A 26,742-nucleotide genomic window follows, 5' to 3' on the forward strand; every position below is an offset into this window, starting at 1 on the left:
TTTCCTTATTTTGCTCTCTCAGATGTAAAAACATAATTTTTATTTATATTTCAAATCATTTAATTTCAATCTTTTTGTCATTTTTTTCTAGTTTCAATCGCAAAAGGGTAAAAGTATATCGAGTGTCTGCTTTATTATCTTTGAGTTATGACGGAATGACTTTAATTCTCGCAAAAGTTAACTGAGGTTATAACGATATAGATTTAATCTGTGTTCCTTTAATTTTCCCTTAATTTTTCTTTAGCAATCAGAGGCTAGGTTACAACCAGAATTAAATTATTTTCATGTATGCATACAAATGAAATTAAAGTTCGAAAACATTTCCATCTATAATTTAGAAACAAGACCGTCTTTACCCAGTATATTACATTGTACTTCTAGCTATTCCGGGTTCTCGGTGTCTAAATCTGTTGATTCTGGGATTAACATAAACGATTCTGTGGCGTTGGACATTGTGGATTGACAGATACAGGAGACGACTGTAGATGCTGCTGGGGTTTATTGACGACACAATTAGACCATCACCGGGCGCTGAAGCAGCTGTCAGCGAGCACTCAGTGACAAACCGTGCTAACGACCCGAGCCACCATACGATCGTGTAACAAGTTTTTCTTTTAAAGGAATGATCGGCATGTAATATCATTGGTCAGCTATTTAAATGTAATGCGAAAGCATTACGATACATGCACTAAACATGATAAATAAGATATACAGCACTGATTTGTTTATTTCCGAAATTGCAATGCATGGATAAGCTTTACTTTTAGTAGGCGAATTATACTTCCGATTAATATTCTTACGCATACGTGAAGAAAAACGTGATTTAAATCATTATGCATGTAACCGTATTAATTGAATAAGTTTCAAGGCAAACGCATAAGAGTAAAATTTTTAGTAATTAACGTGATTTAATCTAATTTAAGATTCTAATGAGGTCATTGCAAAGTAAATAAAATAGTGCAAAGCGCAATACGTGCGCAAATATAGTAAATTTGCCGGATGCCTCATATGGACACAACTGTGATTGGTCGAAACCGATCATAAAAATGTAATTCTAAGCCTGTAGCTTGTCCGTGCGTTCACTTAGGACATGCAGGTACATGAAACAAAGTTGATGTGAATAGTTAGTGAGATTGACTTCTGTAAAAACTAAGCTTGTAAGAAGTGCAGACATTATAATCTTTTAGGAAAATGAACTCCATTTAACAAACCCTTTTTGTTTGCACAATGGACCTACTTTTCTTTAGCTAAGGATTTACCACCTGCGCTGCTCCCCTCGTAAACCCTTGGCTGGCAAAAATGTGGACCTGTGCCAAGATTTTACCATTCTGTTTGCAGAATATTGAACTCTTCAGTCACCTCATGTTGATACGTTCAAATTATGCTGATGCCTTTTTTAAATTTATATTTAATCATACTTTGTGTTTTTTTCAAAGCGTTGATACATTTACTTTTATCTATATTGATTCTTATACAACGTTAGTATATTTTGCTAATACTTAGACATGTATGCTGAAAATATGTCATGTTATGATGTTACTTCATTACTTGCATTTGATGGTACTGTGACATATGAACATATGTAATTATATCCATATACTTTATTATAATTTAATTTTGATTGAAACGCAGCATTTAATTGGATAGTAAAAAAATTAGTTCAATTTGTATAACCTGGTTAACCCGTCACAATACACGTCAAAATGCACCAACACCAAAAACCTACGAATCCACTTGACGTTACGTTTAAATGTTGATCAGATTAAAACCATTTTCAAAAGTAAAACACACTTAATTTGTACAGTAAATTAGAAAAAATTCAATTATAAGTAATGAACTCAATGTTTACTCAAGTACTACTTGTGTAACCTGGGTTGGAGCATTTTACGCCTTTTTTATAATCCGCGAAGCGGATTATAAAGCGTAAACTGCCTCAACCCAGGCTATACTTGTATAACTTGGGTAGACATTGAGTTCATTTTTAAATAGGATGATTATTTTAAACGGTGTGAAACTATGAATACAACTTAGGCATACTTAAAACACTTTGACTGAAGATTTAGAATGATGTGAGAAGCATATCTTCTGAATCAGGAAAGAATTTGTATGATATGTGGAAGTTTTTTGTATTTATTCTCTTTTAGTATATACCAAGCTACACTTGATCACTCAATGGCTGACGTTTTTTTTCCTTCTGACTTTACATTTTGACTAGGTCTTACACTTTTTGATTTGTGGTTTAATTTGGTTTCTCATTTGGTCTTTACTGGATGCCGTTTTTAAAGCAGAGTTTAACATTGATTGCTTTTAACAGGATTTACACTTTATGGGCGATTTTGCCATGTGTTCTTTGGATTCATACTTTGTGCGTTCATTGGTCGATCGTCGTTTTTTGAATATTTTTCACCTGGTTTTAATTGGCTGCAGATTTCATTAGAATTGTAAAAAATAAAGCACAATCCATCAAAAGGTATTGATTTATTTTATCTTTTTATTGCAATGTATCGTTTAATTTTTTTCTTTTATCTATTGAAAGTACATATATTCATAGTTTATCTATTAACTTCGTCCTACCCAATGCTGTAGCCTGTAGGCACAATTAAGCTTCTCTTTTAAAAGAAAAGTTTTACTGCACTTTCATTGGAATAATAATATAAATATAAATGTACAAATAGAATGAATTACTAGCGTATACGTTATATAGCTCATTCCTAACTTAGAAAATGATGTTACTTTTTATGACGTCACTAAATGCGGTGCTGAAAATAGAACCGCCAGAGTCGATATGACGGTGAAGGTCACACAGATCCACAGACACAGGCGGTCGATCACCATGGCAGCAAACCGCCACTCGCCGCGAACCACCACTTCCTCCTCCTCTCTCTTACACCGTGTGGTGATCTTTCTGAGTTCCTTCAATATCGAGAGAAGGTCAGACTTTGTGCTCAGGAATGGGGATTCTCCGGATTTGGGCAGTGCCCCGTTTTCTATCCGGATTTCCTCGTCAAAGTCTAGACCGGACAGCAGACACCGGGACTGGCGCTCCTGGACCACGATGTCATGGAGCCGCGTCCTCTCTATCGTGTCCTTGGTGTGCCTGTTCTGCGCATGCCCGGGACGCTTCATCCACAGGAGCCAGGCCAGGCGTCCGTTCACCCACTCATTGACCTGAAATATAAATTAATAACAAGTGTGAACATAGCGGTTTAACTCATTTTAAAAAGCTCATTAAGTGTAAACAAACAGTATGTCAAATCGCCAATGTGTGTGTGTGTGTGTGTGTGTGTGTGTGTGAGCGAGAGAGAGAGAGAGAGAGAGAGAGAGAGAGAGAGAGAGAGAGAGAGAGTATCAGTCATGTACAAATGAGTTAAATCAACTAGCCTCGACAATTAAATACTTATTTCATGAATGAATATTTTTTAATTCATTTGCAAACAAAAAGCCCCCCCCCCCTTCCAAAAAAAAAAAAAAAATCCCAAATAATTTCTATAAGATGTCTAACACGACACCGACACATTCTTAATTCCTGACAGCTCTATGAGCTTCCTCTATTGCAACCTGTCATCTTTCATGTGACATCGATAATGATCATAGTAGATTTGACGGACACCACCTTGTAGATTATTAATTATGACCGTAACTATTATAAAATATTTTTTTTCTGTTTTGTAATATATTTTTTCGTGTAGTCTATATAAGAGCACGGAGATGTAAGATTCTCAAAGTAGGTTCAATCCTGTAGTATCTTGTATTGGAAAATCTTCATACACCAAACTTTCTTTACCTTAAAATTTGAAAAAAAAAGAAATATATTTTATAGCGAGCGCAGCTCGCCGGCGCGCAGCGCCGGCGCGAAGCGAGCTCTACCGGCAAGGCGTGTGTGAATAGAAAATTCGGACTATAGTCTGTCCCAAGATATTTTTGCCGCATATTTTCTTAATTTATTCAATATTTATAAATACCTCATGGTTCAGACGATGTTCATTCAATAGTATGAAAAAATCCCAAGATTTCCCCTTTGAAACGCCCCCTCTAGCTTGTCGGGTATCAGTACACGGCTAAAAATAAAAAGTCTACGAGGTTTTTCCATTGCTAAGGAGATGAAGACGCCAGGATGATAACGTTGAAAAATTGCGCGAGGGGTCCCGAGTATTTCCGAATGGAGAAAAGATGTCAACATTCCCCATTATAAATCTCCGTAGGAAATCTGTTTTCGTTCCTGTGAATTTTTACGAGGGAAAAATGATAATGTGTGAATGAAGTTATCTTGGGAATTTTCCCTTCCATCGATTTTAATTGCACTTCAGTCACAGGTATGTGTATTTTTATTAAAAATCGTTCAAATATGCAGCAAAAATATCTTGGGACAGACTATAGTTGCACATTCATTCAGCGGATTTTTTTGGCGTCAGTAAATCGGACCAGTAATGCATCGTTTTAATCGTCCCAGTAGTTCCCTGTAATCATGGCAATTTTTATCACTTCACACTCTCACGAGAATCAGCAAGACAAATTTAGACAGTAAAAACAATAACGATGTAAGCGACATACAGTCAATGTTACCTTTAAAGTTCACCTCAGTACACTTTCAATCAAAAATAATCGTGTGACGTCACAAACGTTTACACATTGATCCGATATATTTTTTCGGAGTCAGTAAATTTTGACCCACAATTCATAGTACCAATGGTTTCCAACCTCACATTCCAACATCACGTTCTCCCGAGAATCAAAGTAAAACCTTTGAAAAGCTTATAAGATGTGTAATTTTAAGAACATCATGCTTTTTAAGTAAATAAAACAGTATACTTCGCATACTTTTATTTCTATGGGGAGTTTCTTAACCAACGTCAGCTTTGACGTCACAATAAGCACTGATAAGGGGAAATTACTCTAATTGAAGTTATTGTAAATCTGCTGAAATGACCAAAATCCTCTTAAAATCTTGCAAAGGCTAAGATAAAGAACAGCTGACGAATAAGGACATTTCTACAGATACAGGCAACAGTTGTAAATTGCACTAATTTGGATGAATGCTCACAAATATTTTATTCACTATAATTACGGTAATTTTCTGAAACGTAACGTTATACGTAGCAGCGCCTTTTTTAAAGGGGGTGGGTGGGTGGATGGCAGCCTCATCCAAAAAATCTTTGCAAGCAAAAAGAAAAATAAATCATGAAAATTCTAATCCTTCAGCTCTTTAGTAGTTCAATGGTTTCTTTATTTTCACTTCCATTTATTACATGCGGGGGGGGGGGGGGGGGGGGGGGGGGACAACACCATGTTCTTTTAACATGATAAGCAAATATTCTTAAGCGTAAATTAAAAATAGAATTAAACATTAATTATTTTTTTTTTAAGTTGAGGGGCAAATCCATGGTAAGTCGATTTTCTATGTATAAATTGACAAAAATGAAAAAAATTTTAGCATGGGGGGAGCTCTATGATGAGTCAAGTTTTATATGTAAGTTTAAGAAAAAATGTCTACTGCCAAAACAAAGGGGGAAATAAATCAATCAATCATAATCACAATCACTTTAAAAGAGGAGATGCATTGCAATGAATATTTATATATTAAAATCTTTATTATTTAACAACATTGTATCTGAAATTAAACTATTGTTCTACATATAAATAAATAAATTATAACAAATCTTATAAACTATGAATAATGAAAATTTACTGAAAAATAGGTATGTTTTATTTTTTGGCATTCAAATTTCACGTTGTTAATTTTATTTTATTAATTTATTATAATTCATTGTTTGATCACATGCTGTGCTCGCCCCAACGGTCGCACCGTAAAACATATTAAGTTTAATTCTCTCCGAAGTTCTGTGCTCTGTCTATAAGTAATTTGATTGGTCTTTTGTATACACAAGAAATACAATTAACGGGAAACGTTTGCTATCTAATCTATGATTTATATAGATGATTTAATATTTATTTCATTAAACGTTAAGGAGAGTTATCCCTCATGGCATTGCACATGACTCTTGCATATCATAAAATATTATGGGAATTTAAATACGTTTTTCTATATCAAAGTACATGTAAATGAAGAGCGGACGGAAATAAAGCATTCACGCTTTCGTTTTAGTTATTTTGGGGATTCCCATGTCTAAATTTAGCACGGTTATGGAACTAACGAAGAGCAGTTAAAATGTAAGTTCATGTTAAAAACAGGCATTCCAAGTAAAATGATGCATAAACAATAATTTGCTTCTGATACATTATATGTAACTGACAAATATCAGATTTCTATCAGATTTCTAAACGTAATTTGATTTGTATTTCTTGATAGACTTTCATTTTTAACAGAATGGCTCTTCAGAAAATGTCCGAGTCAGTGTATGTGGGGATGTGTCACAAGATAGGGACCCCACAACAGGTGGCAGCCAGGAGAGATATAACGGATATCATGGAGCTGTTCAAGAATCAATATGATGTGGGGAGATTAATGATGAGTGGAAGTAGGAGAGAAGGATTTAGATTACGTGATTCAGACATAGACACTATGCTCTGGCTCAATGACCACAAAGTGATCTGGGACTTCTCTCAGTCTGAGTTTTACAACATACACAGACAGGCACTGATTCTCTGTGACAGTTCTGAGAGTCCAGCAGGATTTACGTTACTTTGGTTACCATTGGAAAGAGCTGCACAGATAGTGTTGTCATCGTGTGTGGAAATGAATGGGGGACTCTATATATCAAGTCTTAAATTCAGAGAGACTATGTGTACATCTACTCCTGATCGGAGAGTACACGGACCGTGTGCCACCGGGACATTGGGTATAGAAGAATACGGTAAAATTGATCACGATGTTGCTTATTGTTTTGTCAGTGATTTTTGGCCCCCCTCTGCCGCCTCATGGATAGACAGATGTCACTCATGGCCCCTACCTTATGTTGTCAATGACATTGTAAGAAATGGATGTCACTTTGTAGCAATAGGACACAAACTAGGAAACCATGAAGACGAAGAATGGAGAATTTCTTTCTCTCAGGCAGAGTACAAACTTGTGTATTCAATGAATCACACGCAATTCTTAACTTACGGTTTGTTGAAAATGTTCTTAAAGGAAATAATTAACAACGGATTAGGAGATGAGGATAAACTACTGTGTTCCTACCACATGAAAACGGTCATATTTTGGGCCATTCAAAATAACATACTACCACACTGGTGTCCACAAAGTCTCCTGGCCGGTTTCTGGGTCTGCTTCAAGCTTCTCCTTAAATGGGTGTATGAAGGATTCTGTCCAAACTTTTTCATTCCAGAAAACAACATGTTTCTGAGCAAAATCCATGGCCAAGCACAAACATGTTTATTCAGGCGACTGTATGGGTTGTATGAGAAGGGTATAGCATTCCTACTACACAGTCCCTCCATCAGGTCCTCTATCATTGATGTCCTCTGTAATCCCAGACTCACAGTGTGTACTGATGAACACACTCTGATCTCTGAGGCTGAGTTTGATGTAGAATTATTAGGTGAGATATATAGTAATGAGACACAACAGACATCAGACCTACAGCGCTGTATGAAGATCCTACACACAGTAGAACAGTTGATAGGTTCTCCCCTGTCACAGTATCAAGTTGTAAATTTACGGAAATATACAGCCACCCTCCTTCAGTGCACTGCTTATATATTACACAACATGTACACTAACATAGGTGTCAATAAACAGGTGTATATTGTAGACAAAATTTCCTGTCACATGCTGAAATTAGCGGCAAAGTTTGGGTGTATTTCTGACATGTTGTACATTGCCATGTATTATTACAAGACACTCAGATACAGGGAAGCTTTATCTATTATAGAGATGACAAAGGTCAAGTTAGCACAGCCATATCTGATGTATATGGATTATGTAGACAGAGAGAGATATACTGCGGCTTTAGGGGGGCAGTCCTTGTCTACAAAGATCAGACAGGCTGTAGCAGTGAATATCATACTTGACAATAAAATATGCTATATCAGTGAACTATTACCAGAACAACAATCTAGTAGACAAAACAGATGGCCTAATATATTGTTTATTCCACCGTTTGTACTGTTACACATGCTCGAGTTTTTGAGCTCCCGACGTGTTAACATAATGAAAGCCCAAACAGCTTTAGATGATCTACAGGTCCTAGTCAACGATGTTCAAGGACTGTATACAGGTGATGTATGCAGAGACATCTCCTGGGAGATCCTGGGGATCTGTCAACAGATCACAGGGAACCTCCAGGCTGCCCTATACTCATATCAACAGTCTCTCGCACAATTCCCATTCCATAAATTACAAACTGCTACCGCACAAAGAATTTATGATTTACATATGCCTACAGCAGCAATTTAAAATTAAATTAATAGCAGGCCGTGAGAAGTCTCACAATGCAATTAAAAGTGTGTGTAAATATTTCAATGATTGCTAATCAAATTTTGAAAAATTATGAATTTTGTTTTTATACCCTTTATAAACGGTAAATACTGTATGCATGTATTTGTCTCAATCAGAAGTGCTGAGAGAGAGAGAGAGAGAGAGAGAGAGAGAGAGAGAGAGAGAGAGAGAGAAAGAGAGAGAGAGAGAGAGGAATGCATACCCATGATGGGATCGAGTGAGTTTCCGGCCCGCGGTAGTGAAAGTTCAGCACGATGACCGTAAACAGCATCGACATTGAACACATGATCATGATACAGCAGAAATATATCCCTGGAAGTGAAACATTAAAACAATATCACGATGCAGCAGAAATATATCCCTGGAAGTGAAACATTGAACACATAGTCATGAAACAGCAGAAATAAATACCTGGAAGTGAAACATTAAAACAATATTACGATGCAGCAGAAATATATCCCTGGAAGTGAAACATTGAACACATAGTCATGCTACAGCAGATATAAATACCTGGAAGTGAAACATTAAAAACACAATCATGATGCAGCAGAAGTATATCTTTGGAAGTAAAACATTAAAAAACATTATCATGATACAGCAGAAATATATCCCTGGTAATGAAACATCGAACACATAATCATAATACAGCAGAAGTGTATCCCTAGAAGTCAAACATTCAATTTTCTATAGCATTAAAAAAGAAGCAAATTGTTATCAACAAAAAATATGGTGTTTAAATATTTTTAATCAAATACCGGTACTTAAGTCGTATGCAGAATTATTAATATAGAAATATCATGAAAGCAGTCAATTTAAACTATGAAAACCCCTCATATTTATGGGGAGTGAACTTTGCTGCAATTTTTACTGAAATTGCATTCTTCTTTTTAACATTTTGTCATTTCTTGAATATTTTTAATTTATATAGTGTTGCTTCATATCTTGGAATTGTGTGATTTTTTGTCGACATAAAAACATAATTTTTCAAGCAAGAAAAGTCGTACCAATTAATGGAACAGCGTCAGATGTGGGGGGCATCGTCTCGGCGACCAGAAGGAGGAACACCATCAGTGACAGGAGAATGGTCACCCCTACAACGAAAACCAGCACAAATCAATACAGCTTAATATAAAACAAACTAGTATGAAGATCATAACATGTATTGTAAAAACATTATTTTAAATATGTGCCACAAAAATAAATACTTTATAGAACTTTTATTTTGAGATCAATTTGTTTGATAACTGTCGATAATTTAATCATAATATTAGAAGCTACATCTCAACGTCTGTGTTGGTTGTTGGCTGATTCTTTGTAGGATTTCGTTGAAATATTAATATTTTCAAACTCTGTACACATTAAACGACTAAATTCAGTATGGCTGGAGGGTTACTTTGATCCATGATTTTCTCCCTTCTACACTGTGTAAGAGACAGGCTTTCTTATAAACACAGTAAAAAAAAAATATTATATTGAATTCGCTCTGTCTTCGCTGACAACGAGGGCTAATGGAGCAAAATTAAAACGGGGCGAAAATTTCCATGTAAACAGCATCGTATCTCTTATTCCTTTTTTTATCTGTTATATTTTATACAAGAGTGGCGCGAGTTTCGAGAAAGACTTAAACAAATCAAAGTACTGAAAGTACTGAAAAGCGCTAACCTAGCTTGGTTCTAAGAAAATTTACTGTGTGCAAGCGTAGGCGGAAATGAGCCTTATTGAAATTTTGGTTTATGTTTAATAAATATCAATTTAAAGTATCGAAGGCCAGATTTCTTTAAATATATGTTACTTTCTGAAAATGATGTGAATTAAAGCTGAACACGACTTGTATATGGATACTTGCCTGAAAAAAGATATGTTAAAATCACGAATTATACCTTTTGAACAGTAATTTATCACAGTTTTTGACATTTTCTTGCAAAGAATCGATTATATTTTTCTATATTTTAGCTTCTGAATACGCACTATATTTTTTCATCACTGCGTAGCATCCCGTGCTGATGTACGTAAGCCCCGCAAACCAATCGTATCTACTCGGCCATTTCCGTCACCCAGATAACTGGTTCCCTATACCTCTTACCAGTTTAAATGATGTATATTTCTGCTCATAGAGGGCAGTTATTCCTTGCACCGGAAGTAGAAGTCTAACGACAATAAAGCGCTGAGCTATGCTTAGCGCTTTAAAAAGGTAGTCTTAATATCAGTAGTCGATGTTTATGCCATCAAACATTTCCATAGAATGTACACTTCAACAAGTTAGACTTAAATAAGAAATAATTCTTTGAGTATTATGAAGTGATAATTTTGGTCGAGGTGTGATAGATTTGATCACCGCATAATACTCAAAAAATGATTCCTTATTACTTATATTTATATAATTTTGTGCCATTGTACGATTTAATATTTTAATATATATAACCAAACCCCACTGGCGCCTCAATTTGACGTTATTTGAAGTTATGGGTTTTAATAGTACAAAATCGATACTTAGTGTTATTACAGGCAAAGACACTGGAAAATGTAAATATCAAGATAAGCGCTGGTTTTGTGCACCAAATACAGGATGTACATAACTTTACAAACGTCAAGCGGAGTTTCCAGACAGAGCTACATTTCTGTAATCAGCATTACAACAGTGTAAATAAAACAATACGTCTACACTGAAGTTTACAATTAAAAATACCATAAACCAGTAAAGATATTTGTATGCCAGTGATTAATCTGGATTGATGAGTAGAATACATGTTACTTAATTGTTATGTTCATCTCCGGAATTCAGTGACTGTATATATTTGATATCAAAACAGTGAATTGTAATAAACAGTAAACGTAATGCTTTAAACAGTTACTATCAAGTGCATTGTCGAAAAAAAAAATTCAAAAATTACTGCAGATTCCCTATTTTAGCCGAGTACCTAATTCCGCGATTTAACTGTTTCGCATAGTTGGAATATAGAATTGCGAACGCCTGATTTGTATAATGGTTTCGTTTAATTTACATCTGTTCGAAAAATAAAAGATTCTAAAATCTGCGAGATTTGCTTGTTGCGATTTACGAAGATATTGATTCCTCGACTTTAATAAGGAATCTACATTATTTCATAGCAAAGTATAATAAACACTGTGAAAGAAACATGTGAATACAAAAAAATTACTTATTCATTTTAACTTAATGATATATATTTGGAAACTAAAACATAAACAACTCCACTATCATTCAAAAAAAAGGTTTACTGATTGTGTCAAATTGATTTTGTTAGAAAACAAGGTCTACTTTTATTTAATGAAAACATACAATAAAATGAATAGGAATAACCCTATAGCGTAACTTTAAATATTTTTCTGATAATACAAAAACATATGATAAAGTTGATTCACTACTTATTTTTCTATCAACATTTTGAAAAGTTGAAAAAATGATAATTGAAAAAAGCAAGTCACATCCCTTTTTAGAAACGCAACTACATGTACACCAGGGTTTGTTTAAAATAAATCATTTATATTGCTTGGATATTTAGCGAATTACCGGTATTTCTCAAGATATTTTCTTATTTTAGTAAGATGTACTTGAATTCCATGTGCAAGTTAACAACACAACATACTAAATGAACAAATTAACTTCTTTTAAAAAAAGTAAGGTGGCAAGATAAACTTTTTGTCTATCGAGGCCAATTTCCGAAATTGCTAAAATTGGTTAGCATGCAAGAGAACCATTTTCCTGTCTCTTGTGAATTTCCAGACACGTTTAAACAAAACATCTACTACCCAATAAAAGAGTCAGGACCAATCTCAAAATGTTTTAAAAATGTTAATCTTTTAACCACTTCACGAGTCTCGTACCAGTCCCCCAGTCCTGAGCAATAATATTGTTTTCAATTACCATGAGAAATGTAGGGCAATGTCAAAAAATTTCCAAAAACTTTCCCTTCGAGTGACGTTTCGTGTTTTAAACCCACCCACCTACCAAATCAATGCAATACACATTCTAGAAATTGAACACTCAAATAACCATTCAAACCTCAGATTCATCATTTTAATTTTTCAAAATGAAAGTACATGCATACGGTATTTAAAGTGGTCTAGTTTGTATACATAGACCCGGAGTTCTAAGTGTTCACTAAGTATAATATACCTTAGTACTATATGAAATAAACACATTTATTTGTCTTCTCGTTTGGGTGACTAATTTCCACTTGACATTCAAAATGTCAAGAATACCTTGACCTTTGCTAAAATCATAACACAAACACTTCCGGTTGTTTGAATTTATCTCAGAGCTATTTAGTTTGTTTTAAGTAATGTTTTGGCAATTGGTATTGGCATTGGTAATTGTTGTTGTCCTATTTAATCTATTATATTAATTAAAAAACATGAGCTACAAAATGTTGAAAGTTTCATTTTCATTTTCAATTTCATTTAATTCTCAAATTATTCTACTTATCAGGGTGAGCACTCAAAAAGTTTTGTTGAGTGTATAATCTTAAAGCTCACTCGACAACACACTCTTGCGAGTCCATAACATTTTTGCGCTTTCCAGTCTGCTTTTCTTCATCATTTTAAGGTGTTTTAAAACCAATTATAATCAAAATGTTTAAGCAATTTGGAAAAAAGGTTCAATTTCACATTCTTGCGAGTACATAAAATTCCCCGCTTCACAAGTGCTCTTGTTTTCATTAATCATTTAAAGGTGCTCTAAAACACTTTAGTTTGAAATTTCCAGACCAATTTTTAAAAAAATATATATTCAATTAAGGATTTACCACTCATCGTTAAACCATTATAGCAATTTTGTTCTAAATGACCAGTATACTTAAAGTGTTAATGGGTTGAGTGGAAGAATTTATGTTTTGTGCAAAGAAAAGAAATCCGGAGCTTGTGATGAAAAATGTAGTTGTTATTGTCAGATTGCGCATGCTTTTAGCTTTTGAGAAAACTTTAGCAATATATTTATCACTTTTTTTTTATTGGACTTCATGTTGTCATAAATATAAAGAAAAACCTCTTTGTGCAATCCTTTAAGAAAGAAAAAAGTCCGGTGGAGTTATTTATGAGATCATTTTATTGAAAAAAGAGACATTCACCAATTTTACTTGGTTTTTTAGGCAGTTTGATCTCTTTTCGTTTGCTTCACATTGTTAAGCTTGACTCTAAACAAATAAAGCAGAACGGTATATAATTGATTAATGGTCTTATTTACTTTTGAATACATGCCTTGTAAACATTCTCACTCATTGGGGGTTTCCTGCATGATCGGCACTTTGATACGGTCGGTATGTTTCTCGGATTCTTAATTCAATTGTTGATAAAACCCCATGCTCACTAAATTAAGTTACACGCAAGGAAAATATACAAAAGTGATCCAACTTCTGAAGGAAAAAAATGCGCCCCGGTCGCTTCTTTTGGGAAATGGATCGTGATTCACCTTAGGGCAAGCTCTAATAATTCATCTTCATAGAAGGCTAATAAGACTGGTGATACAAAGTGGTTAGCATCGTACAGCTAGAGGTGCATGCACTGGTTATGGATTTTGTAGAATACAGTACAAAGCACAGCTAATGCAGGGTTATATACTACAAAATTAGAACTACTTTGGACCAAAATAAGCTATTTGAAATGAAAAAAATTGTAAAATTTTTCACTAGATAAATTTTTGTTTTTTAAAAGATATTTAATTAATCTTTTGGTCCAAAGTATCAAATCTAGAAAAGCGACTCACCACATTTAACTCTTTGTTTACCTTGAGATCATAGATCAACAATAGTATTAGAACATCGTTTCTATCGAATACTTTTTTTTGTATTATTCCAAAATAATATCATTAAGATAATTTATTAAATATCATTGACTCATTGATTGAGGTCTAAAATTGCAAGATAAACATATTCAATATATACTACTTTGACAAGTCGTCTATTCTATCTAAACTCAAAAGTAGGTTAGGACGTGTTCGAAGCGAATCCTAAGTCTGATAATTCCTATATTAATGCGACAACAGATTTACATAGAAGTTTTGACTTGGGAGGACTACGTGATGTCACACCTAGAGATATTTTCTCCCCTGAGTCCGGAGGTAGCATGAACAACAGCAGTGACATGGACGAGATGAGGACACACGGGATGATGATGTTGAAGCCGTAGTACAGCGTCCGGCGCTGCACGTGTATGGTGTACGTGATGTCGATGTAGATCTCGGGGCAACACTCGTACGACTTCTGGTTTCTCACCCCGGGTACTCCTGTAAGGACAAAAACCTTCTATGATAGACAAAACTTTGTGTACATCTGGGACTAATCTGGCCCCATCTCGTAACCAACATTTTGATGTTGCTCAACTCATTTCTCCACCAAACTTTGGTACTACATGTATACGTAGTTACTCAGCTCAGTCAGTTCTCAACTCAATTCCATAAAAATCAAGAGGATAAATTTTAGGCTAAAGCTCAGCTTTAAGGTTGAGAATGAAATGAGGAATGTTGGCGACGGCGTAGCCAGGTCTGATAGTCCTTTTTTATATAATCATTTTTTCTCCAACACAATCAAAGTGTTATCTCTAGTCTGTCACAAGATATTTATGCTGCACATTTGGGCGTTACTTAAAGTGACACGGTGACTCAAAATAGATGTTTTACTTTTTGATTATGGCAACGGAAATAAAAAGAGCTACACAAAATATCATCATACGGAAGGTTTCGCGCATCATGAGTCATCACCTATTAAATTACTGGTCATTAAATCTCATCCGAAAATAGCACATGTAAACAAACCGAGTTGTTTTGGACATTGGTTTAGTGTCAAATGATTGCGATTTCTGTCTAAAGACTGTAGTTACAATGAGATTGACACTCTGAAAAAGAAGCTTTTCGATGACTGTGGTAAGAAATATGCATTTATAGAGAACGCATCTTAATAAATATAAAGTTCTCGAAGACATTATGTTTCAATGAGAGGTTTCTGGCTCATGATGTATGTCACGCGGTAGCATTTACATTCCTTTGTGCTTGCGTGGCTATAAAGCGGAAGGAAAACTCAATATTTTTGTGTTGGCCCAATTTAACGCGTAATTTTTTTTTCTCTTTTTCATTTGATTTATTTACTTTTGAACACGTAAATTTTCAAAAGTTCATGTTTTCATATGATATATAAAATTTGTGGAAATCGTGTAAAAATTCGATATTTGCTGAATCATCGTTTTGTGTGTCACCGTGTACCTTTAATAAAAATACACATACCTGTAAAAGAAGTGCAATTAAAATTGATAAAAGGGAAAATTTCCAAAATAACTTCATTCACACTTTACTATTTTTCCCTCGTAAAAATTAACAGGAACAAAAACAGATTTTATACGGAGATTTATAATGGGGAATGTTGGCATCTTTTCTCTATTCGGAAGTCTCTCGGAATACCTCGCACAATTTTTCAACGTTATCATCCGGGTACCTTCATGTTTGCTAGAGGGGGCGTTTCAACAGGGAAATCTTGGGGGTTTTCCATGCTATAATTTACCATATATTGCAAGGACAGCATCTAAACAAAGAGGTATTTATGAATATCGAATTTAAGAAAATATGCAGCAAAAATATCCTGGGACAGACTATAGGGTTCAAACTTTCTGAATATTCTTTTTCATATGTTTCTAGAATGAAACCTTTTTGTTCCTGAATATGAAATTTATCATTGGTATGAAAACGAATCTTAAAGATAAATTTTAAAGCTTTCCATCGCTTTGATTACCCAGGAGTTCCCACTCGCCGTTCCTGATGAAGTCCGAGGCGTCCCCGTCCGAAGTTCCGTCAAATATCAGGTCCAGGAAGCGACCGTCGTATGTCCAGGAGCCGAACTTGAGGTCACACTTCTGCTCGTCAAACGGGAACCATGCGATGTCGATCTGACAGGTGCTCTTGAACATTCCCGGGGGAATCCACTTTATTTCGCCCTTGTAATTCACGATGATGTTCGAATGGTAGGTTCCGTCAAAGTCATCGTCTGCACTGCAAAAAAATATCAGTCATACGATAGATGTACAATTTCTTCACTACAATATACGTCTTGCTTTGTTTATCTGTTTTACAGTTCACTGTTCAAGTATGATTAATCACCTGTTATATAGCAGTACGTCTGGTTTCCACACGTTTTTGGCGGGAACTCGAATTTCCTCAACTCCACCAAACTCTCGAGGCTCCCAAATCAAATTGACATCGTGCCATCTCTACGTGCATTATAATAAATATAAGTCATAAACTACAGGGTTGTCTTCATTATAATCGTAAAATACTATTGCAATATTAATATTTAAAGTTAACTAGTAGTATTCAAACTATTGGGCATGTAAAGGATGTGTTTTATATATTGATGTTTAGACACGTTCAATTCAAAATTTCAATGTATTTCAACAGAATAACAGTACTGTTTTGTTCTGATAATAAAGAATAGAAATAACAAGACATTTTCTATGGAAATTATATAGCACATCTTACCATTTGTAGCCATATGTTTGAATATAGAATTTGGTTTTTCTCGTCCTGTAAACAAAAAGAGAAAGAGAGAGATTGAATTGTTCTAGAAACGTAACATATAACATAGCTATAATATCATCATTCGTTCTCATATCATACAAGTACAAACACAGTGCTAATGTACCGACTCTTGTACAGCGAAGGAGCTTTTGCTAGCTTTCGTTAATCATTAGTAGTTGTTTGTAAAATGAAATTTTCTCCGCGCCATCTTTTATTTATTTGCAACATTTCCATATGAAATACATTTATCGGATATATCCCAGTCATTGAAATATGTTTCAGAATTGGGGAATTTAGACGCTTCAAGTTGTACAGTAGCTCTAATCATCTCCTTGTATGGACCAGTATTTAAAGACATATCCCTAGCTTCCCCCGAACCATGCATCAATCAGCGACTTTTTCATGTTGAAAGAAGATCCACGAGCTTCCGTTGATGAATGCATGCTACACTCGGGATTGAGGGGGGGATGCGATAAATCAGGAGGTTTTGACGGCGGGGAAGACCATCTTTAACCAAATCAATAAAAGTCAACAACACCAGTGCTTGTAATGCATCGTCCAAATTTTAAGATTCCGGAAAACAGCAATCAGAAAATAGATCTCCAAATTTGTAAAATGATCTATAATTTTTAAGCATGGAGATTTTTTTAACGAAGCTGACAATCTGTTATTTTTTGTGACATATTTGGTTTTGTCTATATATCTGACCATTCCCGAAAAAAGGGGATGTGGCGACGTTCATCGTAAGTTCATAGTTGATGTAAATATACTTTTACATGTATGTGGATTAGAGTTTGATTTTTACAAGCTTTTTAAAAAATACAGAAAATTTACAAGATTTCTTTTAAGATACAAGGAACAACAAATTGCGCTAGCGCTGTACATTAATGTTAATCAAGTGAACCCATAGCAGTTTTGTCGCCATTAACGTACATGTACACAAAATTGGTTTAGACGATTTAATTTGACTGAGTTGATAAATAAGTTATCAGATTAGAATCATAGTTACTCCAAATTAATTTCAGGATCATATTAACTAGATGTTTGGTAAGACTCAATATTATCTGGAATAAAAAAAAAACCTACAAAAACTACAGGCTATTTTGAATAGAAACAAATTAAAAATCTGCATTTTCATGTATAAATATCCATATATTGTCTTGCATCAGCATACACAAAAAAACAATATTAACAATGATTTTTGTAGGAATGTTTGGGACATTTGCATGGTGAAGAATGGCAATCTTCATTATACATGTATATACTTTTTTGGAAAATCGATGCATCTTCAAGGAGTAGACTGGTCACTTTTTGCTTATTATAGGGGAGTGCACAAAAGATTTGTCAAAGGACCCCAAAAAACCTTCCTTACATTCACTTAACAAAACTCACATATTCTCATATTTTTTTATTCTAAAACACAAACCCTGTTTATTGAACAAATAGAAATCGACTCGCACATAAACTTACACATAGTGTGATTAACACATTTGGCTTTTTCAATTAATTCAAAAGGAAAAAAATCAAATGTATTTATCTCCGAATTAATCACAATGCAAAGAAATCATTTTTAATAAATTACTTACAATGTATAACAATGAGTATAATTTCGCGTGTCTACATTGTATACAACTGTCCTGTAACTGTCTACTTATTATTTCTATAAATTGTGATGTAATTATTTACTTGTTATAGTTTGAAATGGAACAAATTATATACTTTTACAATATTTTTTAATTTATAGCTCCCAAGAGAGCTTTTCTGATCACATTTGTTCTGTCTGACTACCTGTCTGTCTGTCCGTCATTCCGTCCTTCTATAAGCTTTTTACATTTTTGACTTTTACAGAACCACTTGGTAAATTTCAACTAAACTTGGCACATAACCTTAAATAAAGAAGACTCAAGATTGCTCAAATGAAGCCCCTTTTCAATGGGAGATAATTTAGAATTTCCCAAAAAATTCTTCTCAAAAAATAACTGGCTAGAAACTTGCATGAAGCCATCATCGGGTAGTTTAGATTCGAGTTTGCACAAATTCTGATATTTGAGGGTAGAATGGGGCCACAATGGGAAGGGGCGATTTTAACAAAGAATAAAAAGATACAAGTTTTTGGTAATCTTCTCAAATTGGCAAGAAAAGTTGTAACTTATGTTGAAGCATCCACAGGTAGTGTAAATTCAATTTTGTTTAGTTAATGATCATCCCGGGGGTAATGATGGGCCCCAATAGAATGGGAGTAGGGGTGGTGGTGTGATTTTTAAATAAATTTAATTATTGTAAAAAAAAAATCAAACGTTATAAGTACATGCATGCAAGCATCATATCATTTGCTGATTTTCAGTTGTTTAGTCTGTCTGTGGTCCCTGGACAATTCTTGGGTCACAGAAGGGGTGCAAAGTTTGATGTAGATTTATATTGATTCGAACAATTTAAGATCTCCTTAAGAACTGTGGTGCTCAAAATGTGATATAACTATGAAACCATTAAAAGCAATGTTTACAATAAGAATATCTTGAGAAAATTTTGAATATTTCTTATACATGATATACTTTACTACACTGATCTTATATTTTGTTAATGACTCCTTAAAACTTATTTTATTTTGATTTTTATTGCTAAGGTGAGCGATGGGGCCAATGGGTCACACTTCAGTGACTGTTACTTTATAAGTTTTGTTCTGTAGCCAGTTTTTTGCCATGTTTTGTTGACCAGTTACTTACATGTCTATACTTTTGTTATTTTTGATATGTAGAATGTCTTTGATTTGATAACCACTAAATTACGATGTCTAAGATTTGTTTTTTGAAAGTGTTACTTACAATATCTATGATTTGTTGAAGAGTGATTCCGAACTTCACAATGATTGGCTTTGACTCATTGGCCACGGGTCTCTCCAGGGGGTTGTAATGCCTCTCAACGAACAGAAAGTGAAGAAGATGGCGCTCGTTTTGACCTTGAAGTGTCCCTGTTGAAAAGAGTACAATACCAAAACTGATTTCCACGGCAAACGTAAGTTGTGACAGTCTACGCTACTCTTACATAGCTTGCTAGTTAAAAAAAAATAAATGTACAACATTTGTTTAATATACGTAATGATTCATTCTCAACGTATGCTATTTTTGCAGTTAAGTGAAACAATACAGATAGGTTGATATGTTGTTTGGCCTGTCATTTTTCGTAAGTAAAAAGCAAACGTATATGAATTTTATCTGCAATTTGGAGAATAGTGGTGTTATTTTTTCTGTTGACATCTTAAAAGCTAAACTCAAGGTAAGTCATTCAGGTAACACATCATTTTTGTGAATCAATATGCCATTCCTGAGCTTATAAAATAACCTTTTAACCAGAAAGGCGTACTTAATTACTTGCAAGTCATAAAATTACCTCTAAACAGGAAGCCTACGCAAATAAAGACGAAAGCGAGGCTTCCCCCGGGGAACACATGGATCGTCATCTCAACATGGATGTCCAGCTGTGAACAATATTACAATATCATTATTGATAAAAATTCTTGTCAACAATAATAAGATTATAAGTACATTGGTTTTTGCATTTGCTACCGCTTTAAATCATGAAATAAAATAAAAAATGGAGTGGGATCAATCATTTTTCTAGAAAGATTCTTTGTTTTAAAAATGCATGTACGAACAGCCAGTTTCTTATATGCTAGTAAACTACTCATTTATCAAAAACATAATTGATAAAAAATACGTTTGATAAAAGACATTGTACGTATTGTTGTGGTCTTAAATGGGATACGACTTTTTCACGGTCCTTTCAAAGACATTAGTGCATGACAATCAATAGTACTCCATCAAGTATGGTTCTTTATAAGTATTAAACCGACAGATACATGTGTATAACTGTGGAACTCATTTAACAAGTCTTTATAAGTGCCACAATAGCTTGACGACTATCAGAATGCAGCATTATTCTAAAAATGACGTGTTATAAATAACTAACCGTAAAAATACATACAATAATAAAAAACCCTTATTATTTGTGGCAAACACTGTGTCCGCCATAGATCACAGATAACTCTATTATAGAAGATAAATGTATAAAGTATCGGAACAAGCTATGAAAACCCCACTTGGTGACCCAGAACTTAAGATGGCTATAGTAAGAAGAGTGGGTACAGTGCATTGGCGGCCTGACTTTGATAGAATCAGCTAATGTCTGGAAGGACAGCGATGCTCTTCCTGACGAACCTACACAGATCATGCTGACTTGCGCATGCGACTCATCTATCCAAACAGAAGGATTTACAACCAATGCTCATAGTAAAACATCCACCATATTTATGAATTTTTACGTTTAACATTTAGTTTGTTTTTTATCTTTATATGAATAATATATGATTGAGAGTCACACTGACCAAAATGCAGGTTCTTGTTTTTCAGTTATTAACGTTGCTATATCATTTTGCTCTTGTTTTGCTATTATGATTAATAAAGGTGTAAGCATGTTTCAGTTGTCCTCTAACTGGGTACCTTACAATGAATTTTATATATTTAAGGGGGATCGATGGTCATGGCCACTATGAGACAAAAATGGTCTCTTTCAAAAGAAGACCTGTATATAAAACTACAAAATAATATAAAACAAATTAAAGATGAAATATATCAATCTTTTTTCAATTAGATAGGTAGATCTGCATGTTGCTTTGTTTGTTGCATATACACCCTACTAAACACTTGTGTAAAGTGCAATGCGTTTCAACATTGCAATGTATTAATGTATGGGAGTTGTCTAAACATGAAATGTTTTCATATCATTTGTGTTTTTAGTATTATTGTTAAACCTTCTGCTACTGTAATCTTTTAATACATATTTTGATGTAACGTATACGTATTACGTCCAGCCATCGTCAATTCACCAATTCTAGATTCTTAAAGAAGATTTTTCTTCTTCTACATTTTACATTGTTCTTTTATAAACGTGTTGCAGACAGAGAAATATAAGAATAAGCATCGTTGAATATCAACTTGACGAGCTTAATACCGATACATTCAGACAAAACGAACACCAGGGGCTGACAGACCGGAAACCGGATCACGTAGCGCGAGCATTGTATTCCGAACAGATGAGCTAATTGCTCAAAATGGCTGTTTGATGCCGGCGATACAATCAAGGCACTGTGGAAGAAAAAGGCATAATTATATTCCTCCTTTCCACTGCGTCTGTTAGAGGCATCATTGACAAAGCGCATACGGTGAAATATTCGGGAATAGATTAGCAGTAATGGACCTTGAATGATAGCAATCAAATAACTCATTTAGGGGAACACAACAAATGAATTAGGCCGTTTGTCATTGACATTGTTGTCCAGCTAGCTAAATATACTTTGAAAATAAAACTGCGACGTATAAAAAAAGATGCTATCCTTTTATGATTTTAATTACATCAATTGGTAGATCATCAGAACTGATCTTAAAAAAACCCCTTAATGTTCATGTATTTGAAAAATAGGTAACTGTGCAGTTGAGTAACAAAGAAATCAAATTGATATTTTGTGTCCTAAAGGTAATCGGGGGTTGTGAATGAAATAAAAACCCAAAGGCACAAACAGTGCACATTTAGTTAAAAATACACTATGGTAGAATTTTGGACATATCTTTTAAGGTTTGTATGCCAAACAAAGGCATTACAAAGCACAATCCTATTTATTGCATTCTTCGTTGCCGTTTCAAGTTCAGAGCCTTGAGCATATCGCCTTTGCTGATTCTAAATGATCCATCGAAGACTCTCTATTTAACCAAAATCATTTACATAACTCTGAAGATAATTAGATTGCAAGTTTCATGATGTCTAAAAGACACTACAAGCTGTCTGAGATTACACGGCCAAGTTAAGCAAACTTTGTTACAAAACACGAACCCCTATTAACCGTCCCAGTCAATATCTGATCAAACAATCTTTATCGATGCAGACTTACAAGAGTTTAGAACATTTTGGTAGTTTCCCACAATTTCCGCCATTTCACTTTGCTGCAAACCAGCATTGCACCAGAGGCTATAAAAAGTGAACTACTTGTCATTGATCTAATGCAGAATGGTTGTGTTTTCTAATGTAAAAGATTTAGATTCTGGTAAGAACAAAGGGGTCGACTTTTGACGTTGAACTCTGCGCGACATTGATGAATTGTTTCATTGATTTTGTAATGGTTATCAGACGGGAGATAAAGAAAAACTAATTACAGGTAATCCCCGAGAAAAACATTAAAGTTTTCTGGAAAATTCTTACAAGAAGTCTCATGAAAAAACACAGATTAAAAGTACGCCTATGGTATTCGTCTTTATCCTTTACAAGAAGCTTTGCTGATGATATCCAGCTATGGAATATGATAACCTTGAGAGGCAGGTGTTTGACGAACAACGTCAATTCATTTCATAGAACGCTCTTATTTGTTCCATCGTTAAAAAGGAATGGAAACATCCATCTAGGCTTTTTTAAGATCAGGTTGAAACAAAAGAACAATACATATTTGTCTTGGCCTCGTAAAAATAGTTTGTTGTTACATTAGACTAAACTAAAATGAACTGACATTTGGTGTGGTTTGACAATGTCTAATATTCTTTTATAAAACTACTGTATTAACAATATCAACGCATAAAGTGATGTTCATGTAAAAGCAATTCTTTAACTCGCAAAACCAAGGTACATGTGGATAAAATACATGGTGCTGCCATTCATAATGTAATGTGTTACTTTGTGATGCACAGTGTGTATATATTTTCTATTTCAATGTTGAAAATGTTCATTTTTTTGGTTTATATCATATCAACGATATATTCTTTAAATAAATTGCTTTATATTAAAGAGACAGTACGGCGCATCGTATAAAAAATGGACTTGAACAATTTTTCTGATCGGGTTCGGTATTTTTGTACTATAAATCTAATTATTTCATTAAAATTAATAATTACGTATAACCTATCACATATTTACATCGCAACGTGTTACGCGTTTCAGCCTTCTATACTATTACGCATGCGTATTTACCGTAAACAAAACACATGCAGGGCTCGCAAAGATTCTCCAGGACATGTTTGTTGATAAAAATATGTCTTTTCCACTTCTCCCAGGTATAACTGTTCAAAGTTTTTAAAATAACCACAATTATTATTTTGTAAGCATGTATTTTTCGTGTTTATCGTAGGAGTTGCTACAACCTAAATTCATTTTTGTAAATGAGGCCCCTTGAGGGGTTATTGACATATTTATATCTGTTCATTTTAAAATGAACCGATATTGCTAAACCATTTATAAATTATCGAGTAAGTGAGGGTGCGTTCCGTTAAGATATTCCCTTTAACCTCATTTACCATGATGGACGTAGTCGGACGAAGATCTTGTAGTTTTCAGCACGTGTCAATTACTGTCAATCAAAGTCCACGTGATACAAATAAACGATATAAGATTATTCCGCTTTGTACGACCCTTAAATTTCCGGAAGCTCATAATTACGTTAATTAGGTTTGTAAAAGTGATTTTTATGTATTTCATTTATTACAATCACCGTTATTTCTTATTTTCTAACGATACAATAGGTAAATCTGAAGTTATTCACACATATGTTTTCAGCTGTACTGTCTCTTTAAATATAGTGATAGCAAAAAGTGGTTCAAAATCAAAAGTCGAAAAAAAAATACAAAACAGGGGCAAAGCAAACATGGACGTCTGAAATATAAGACAAAGAATCAGGTGCAATGGAGGAGTGAGCATCCTCTGCTGAGCGGACACATCCGACGTGTGATCTTTATCGTTTGTCGGGAAAACTGAAAAGTCCGTACACAATTAGGTGATTAATAATGGTATAACAATAATTATGAAAATCGTCAGTCAGCATGCGACCCAGTGGAAGATTGTATTTGTCAAGAATGTAGTTTTTTTTTTTACCATAGAACTTATTAAAAGATGTCTTCAATCGAGAGTTTGACCAACCTGCTTTGATTTCAAGATTTTAGGGGACACAACTCATTGAAACAGTATAACGTATAGCATGCATTGTCCATAACAATAAATTTCAATTTTTGGATTTTAATCGACATCGGAAATTTTCTTTTAAAGTAAAACAAGTACATTTGTACGTGTTTTATAAATGTCTGTCGTATGAATACGAACCCAATAAAATTCTCCAGCAATCTCGGGAAAAGTAAGAGGTAAATAAATGATAACATAGATGCCAAAACTTCGTTTTTGTGCTCGGTTAGACATTATAAACTTGTGTAAAATGTAACTGAAAGAAAGTGATATGCGTATGTTCATTTAATGTGCATATCCAATGTTTAAGCTGATGAGAAATTATCCCTTCAAAAGTGCGGCCAAGCATTATAACTTAGTTAGTGCCTATTGATTCGTTTCCGGTCGAGTTTTGCCGTTATGATATTAAGATATCGCATTGAAAGGAAATAAGCAACGAGAAAGGACTTTATCATGATAAATAGACCTGATTGCATCGCTAAATCGAGCTCTCATATCTTCAATGTTTTTCTATAATTGGAAAGATATTCATGTAAACAATTCAGTGTTTGAAACAAACCCTGTTTGATAAATAATACTTTATATAAATTTAATGTCTTCTACATATAGATTTGACTGCAAATAAATTTACTTTTTTCTATTAATTTTTTTTTTTCTAATAACGTTGATTTCCTTTAATATTCATATTTGATTTTAATAAAGAAAACAGCTATCTTCCATCAAGATTATAAATTAAAATATAACATTATTTAGAGTTACAGTATTTTATTCAACCTACCTGTTTAGTAGTGAATCACAGTGGAGACAAACTCACAAGTTAAACACTGGAGGATTGAATGAACAGATCTTTCCATCGTGGTCCGCGTCTCACTGAGATCCCAGATACTGGCGAGAGCGTGTCCTGTTCCTGTCTGTTAAGGATGATCGTCATACACTGTGGGCCTGCCAGCCAATTAACTACCGGAGACGGTCCAGAATAGTCCTTAAATGTTACTTTATATATGTCAACGTAATGGTCAGGGTAAAGCCCCAAGGCTTCTAGCTCAAGCTTGACCAAGAAGTCTGGATTGATCTGTGTCCCTGTCCCTGAGTGTTCATGTCGCTGACAGAGAGTGATGCTGAGAGCTACTCATCGAGTCACGATCCGTCACCCACACTACAGATTGACAGCGCCGCTGTTTGACTGGTTGTAGAAACGACTGCCCAATCAAGCAGTACCACGCTCAGCGTCAAAACACCACTGTAACGTCCAGATTACACAGAATCAATATCACAACATGTATGATATACTTTGTTTTTGTAATTTATCATGTACTGCATGTCAAACGTTTTACATGCATTGTTTTTATATTTAACATAACGGTTTTAAAATATTGCAAAAAAAAAAAAAATGAATGAAAATTAAGAAATATAAATAAAACCAAAAGTAAAATAACATGCAATCAGAACATGTAAGTGTCCTACGTTTCGGATTCGTAATTGTGTTGTGAATAAGTTCATGATTTTCAATTGCTTTGTCTTTATTGTAACCGTGTGAACTATGAGTTAATTCGAGTGATATATTATTTATTGACTCCAGTGCTAACTAGTTCTAATTAGACCCTGACCGTTGGAACATGTGATTAAATTAATTATAAATCTTGAGTAATCCTTTAAATTAATTATTTAATGTGTCAAAAGTAACTCTTTTTATTTATACCAGTATGCATGTTTTGCCATAATCACATAGATAATCTATCAATCAGTTTTCTTTCTAGAAAAAATGAATACTGCTTTAAACAGACATTTTATTTTCATAAAAAATCCAAGACAGACACGTTAGAAATTAGTTGCATGTATC

The 26,742-nt window shown here is 34.2% G+C and overlaps 2 protein-coding genes across 2 annotated transcripts; one reads left to right on the top strand and one right to left on the bottom strand.

Annotated features, from left to right (window-relative positions):
* Window positions 1–2,473: 2,473 nt before the first annotated feature.
* LOC128175912 (neuronal acetylcholine receptor subunit alpha-7-like) lies at window positions 2,474–25,977 on the bottom strand. Its single transcript, XM_052841805.1, has 10 exons — window positions 25,681–25,977; window positions 20,301–20,388; window positions 19,736–19,881; window positions 16,875–16,919; window positions 16,497–16,606; window positions 16,132–16,388; window positions 14,442–14,636; window positions 9,403–9,489; window positions 8,601–8,710; window positions 2,474–3,168 (listed from the first exon to the last, which is right to left on the bottom strand). The coding sequence occupies exons 2-10, from the start codon at window positions 20,368–20,370 to the stop codon at window positions 2,737–2,739; spliced, it is 1,452 nt and encodes a 483-aa protein (XP_052697765.1). The 5' UTR covers window positions 20,371–20,388; window positions 25,681–25,977; the 3' UTR covers window positions 2,474–2,736.
* On the top strand, window positions 6,111–8,584 carry LOC128175910 (uncharacterized). Its single transcript, XM_052841799.1, has 2 exons — window positions 6,111–6,168; window positions 6,325–8,584. The coding sequence occupies exon 2, from the start codon at window positions 6,326–6,328 to the stop codon at window positions 8,354–8,356; it is 2,031 nt and encodes a 676-aa protein (XP_052697759.1). The 5' UTR covers window positions 6,111–6,168; window position 6,325; the 3' UTR covers window positions 8,357–8,584.
* Window positions 25,978–26,742: the final 765 nt, after the last annotated feature.

This window comes from Crassostrea angulata, chromosome 3 (genome assembly GCF_025612915.1).
Source record: "Crassostrea angulata isolate pt1a10 chromosome 3, ASM2561291v2, whole genome shotgun sequence".
Lineage (NCBI taxonomy): Eukaryota > Metazoa > Mollusca > Bivalvia > Ostreida > Ostreidae > Magallana > Magallana angulata.

Bases quoted from the DNA above. Each gene is read 5' to 3' on its own strand.
- LOC128175910 (XM_052841799.1), top strand. From the start codon at position 6,326: ATGGCTCTTCAGAAAATGTCCGAGTCAGTGTATGTGGGGATGTGTCAC.
- LOC128175912 (XM_052841805.1), bottom strand. From the start codon at position 20,370: ATGACGATCCATGTGTTCCCCGGGGGAAGCCTCGCTTTCGTCTTTATT. The intron at 16,607-16,874 runs GTAAGATGTGCT...TAATGCACGTAG, and splicing joins CAAACATATGGCTACAAATG to AGATGGCACGATGTCAATTT. The intron at 9,490-14,441 runs GTGTGACATCAC...TTTTCGTTGTAG, and splicing joins AGGGGAGAAAATATCTCTAG to GGGTGACCATTCTCCTGTCA.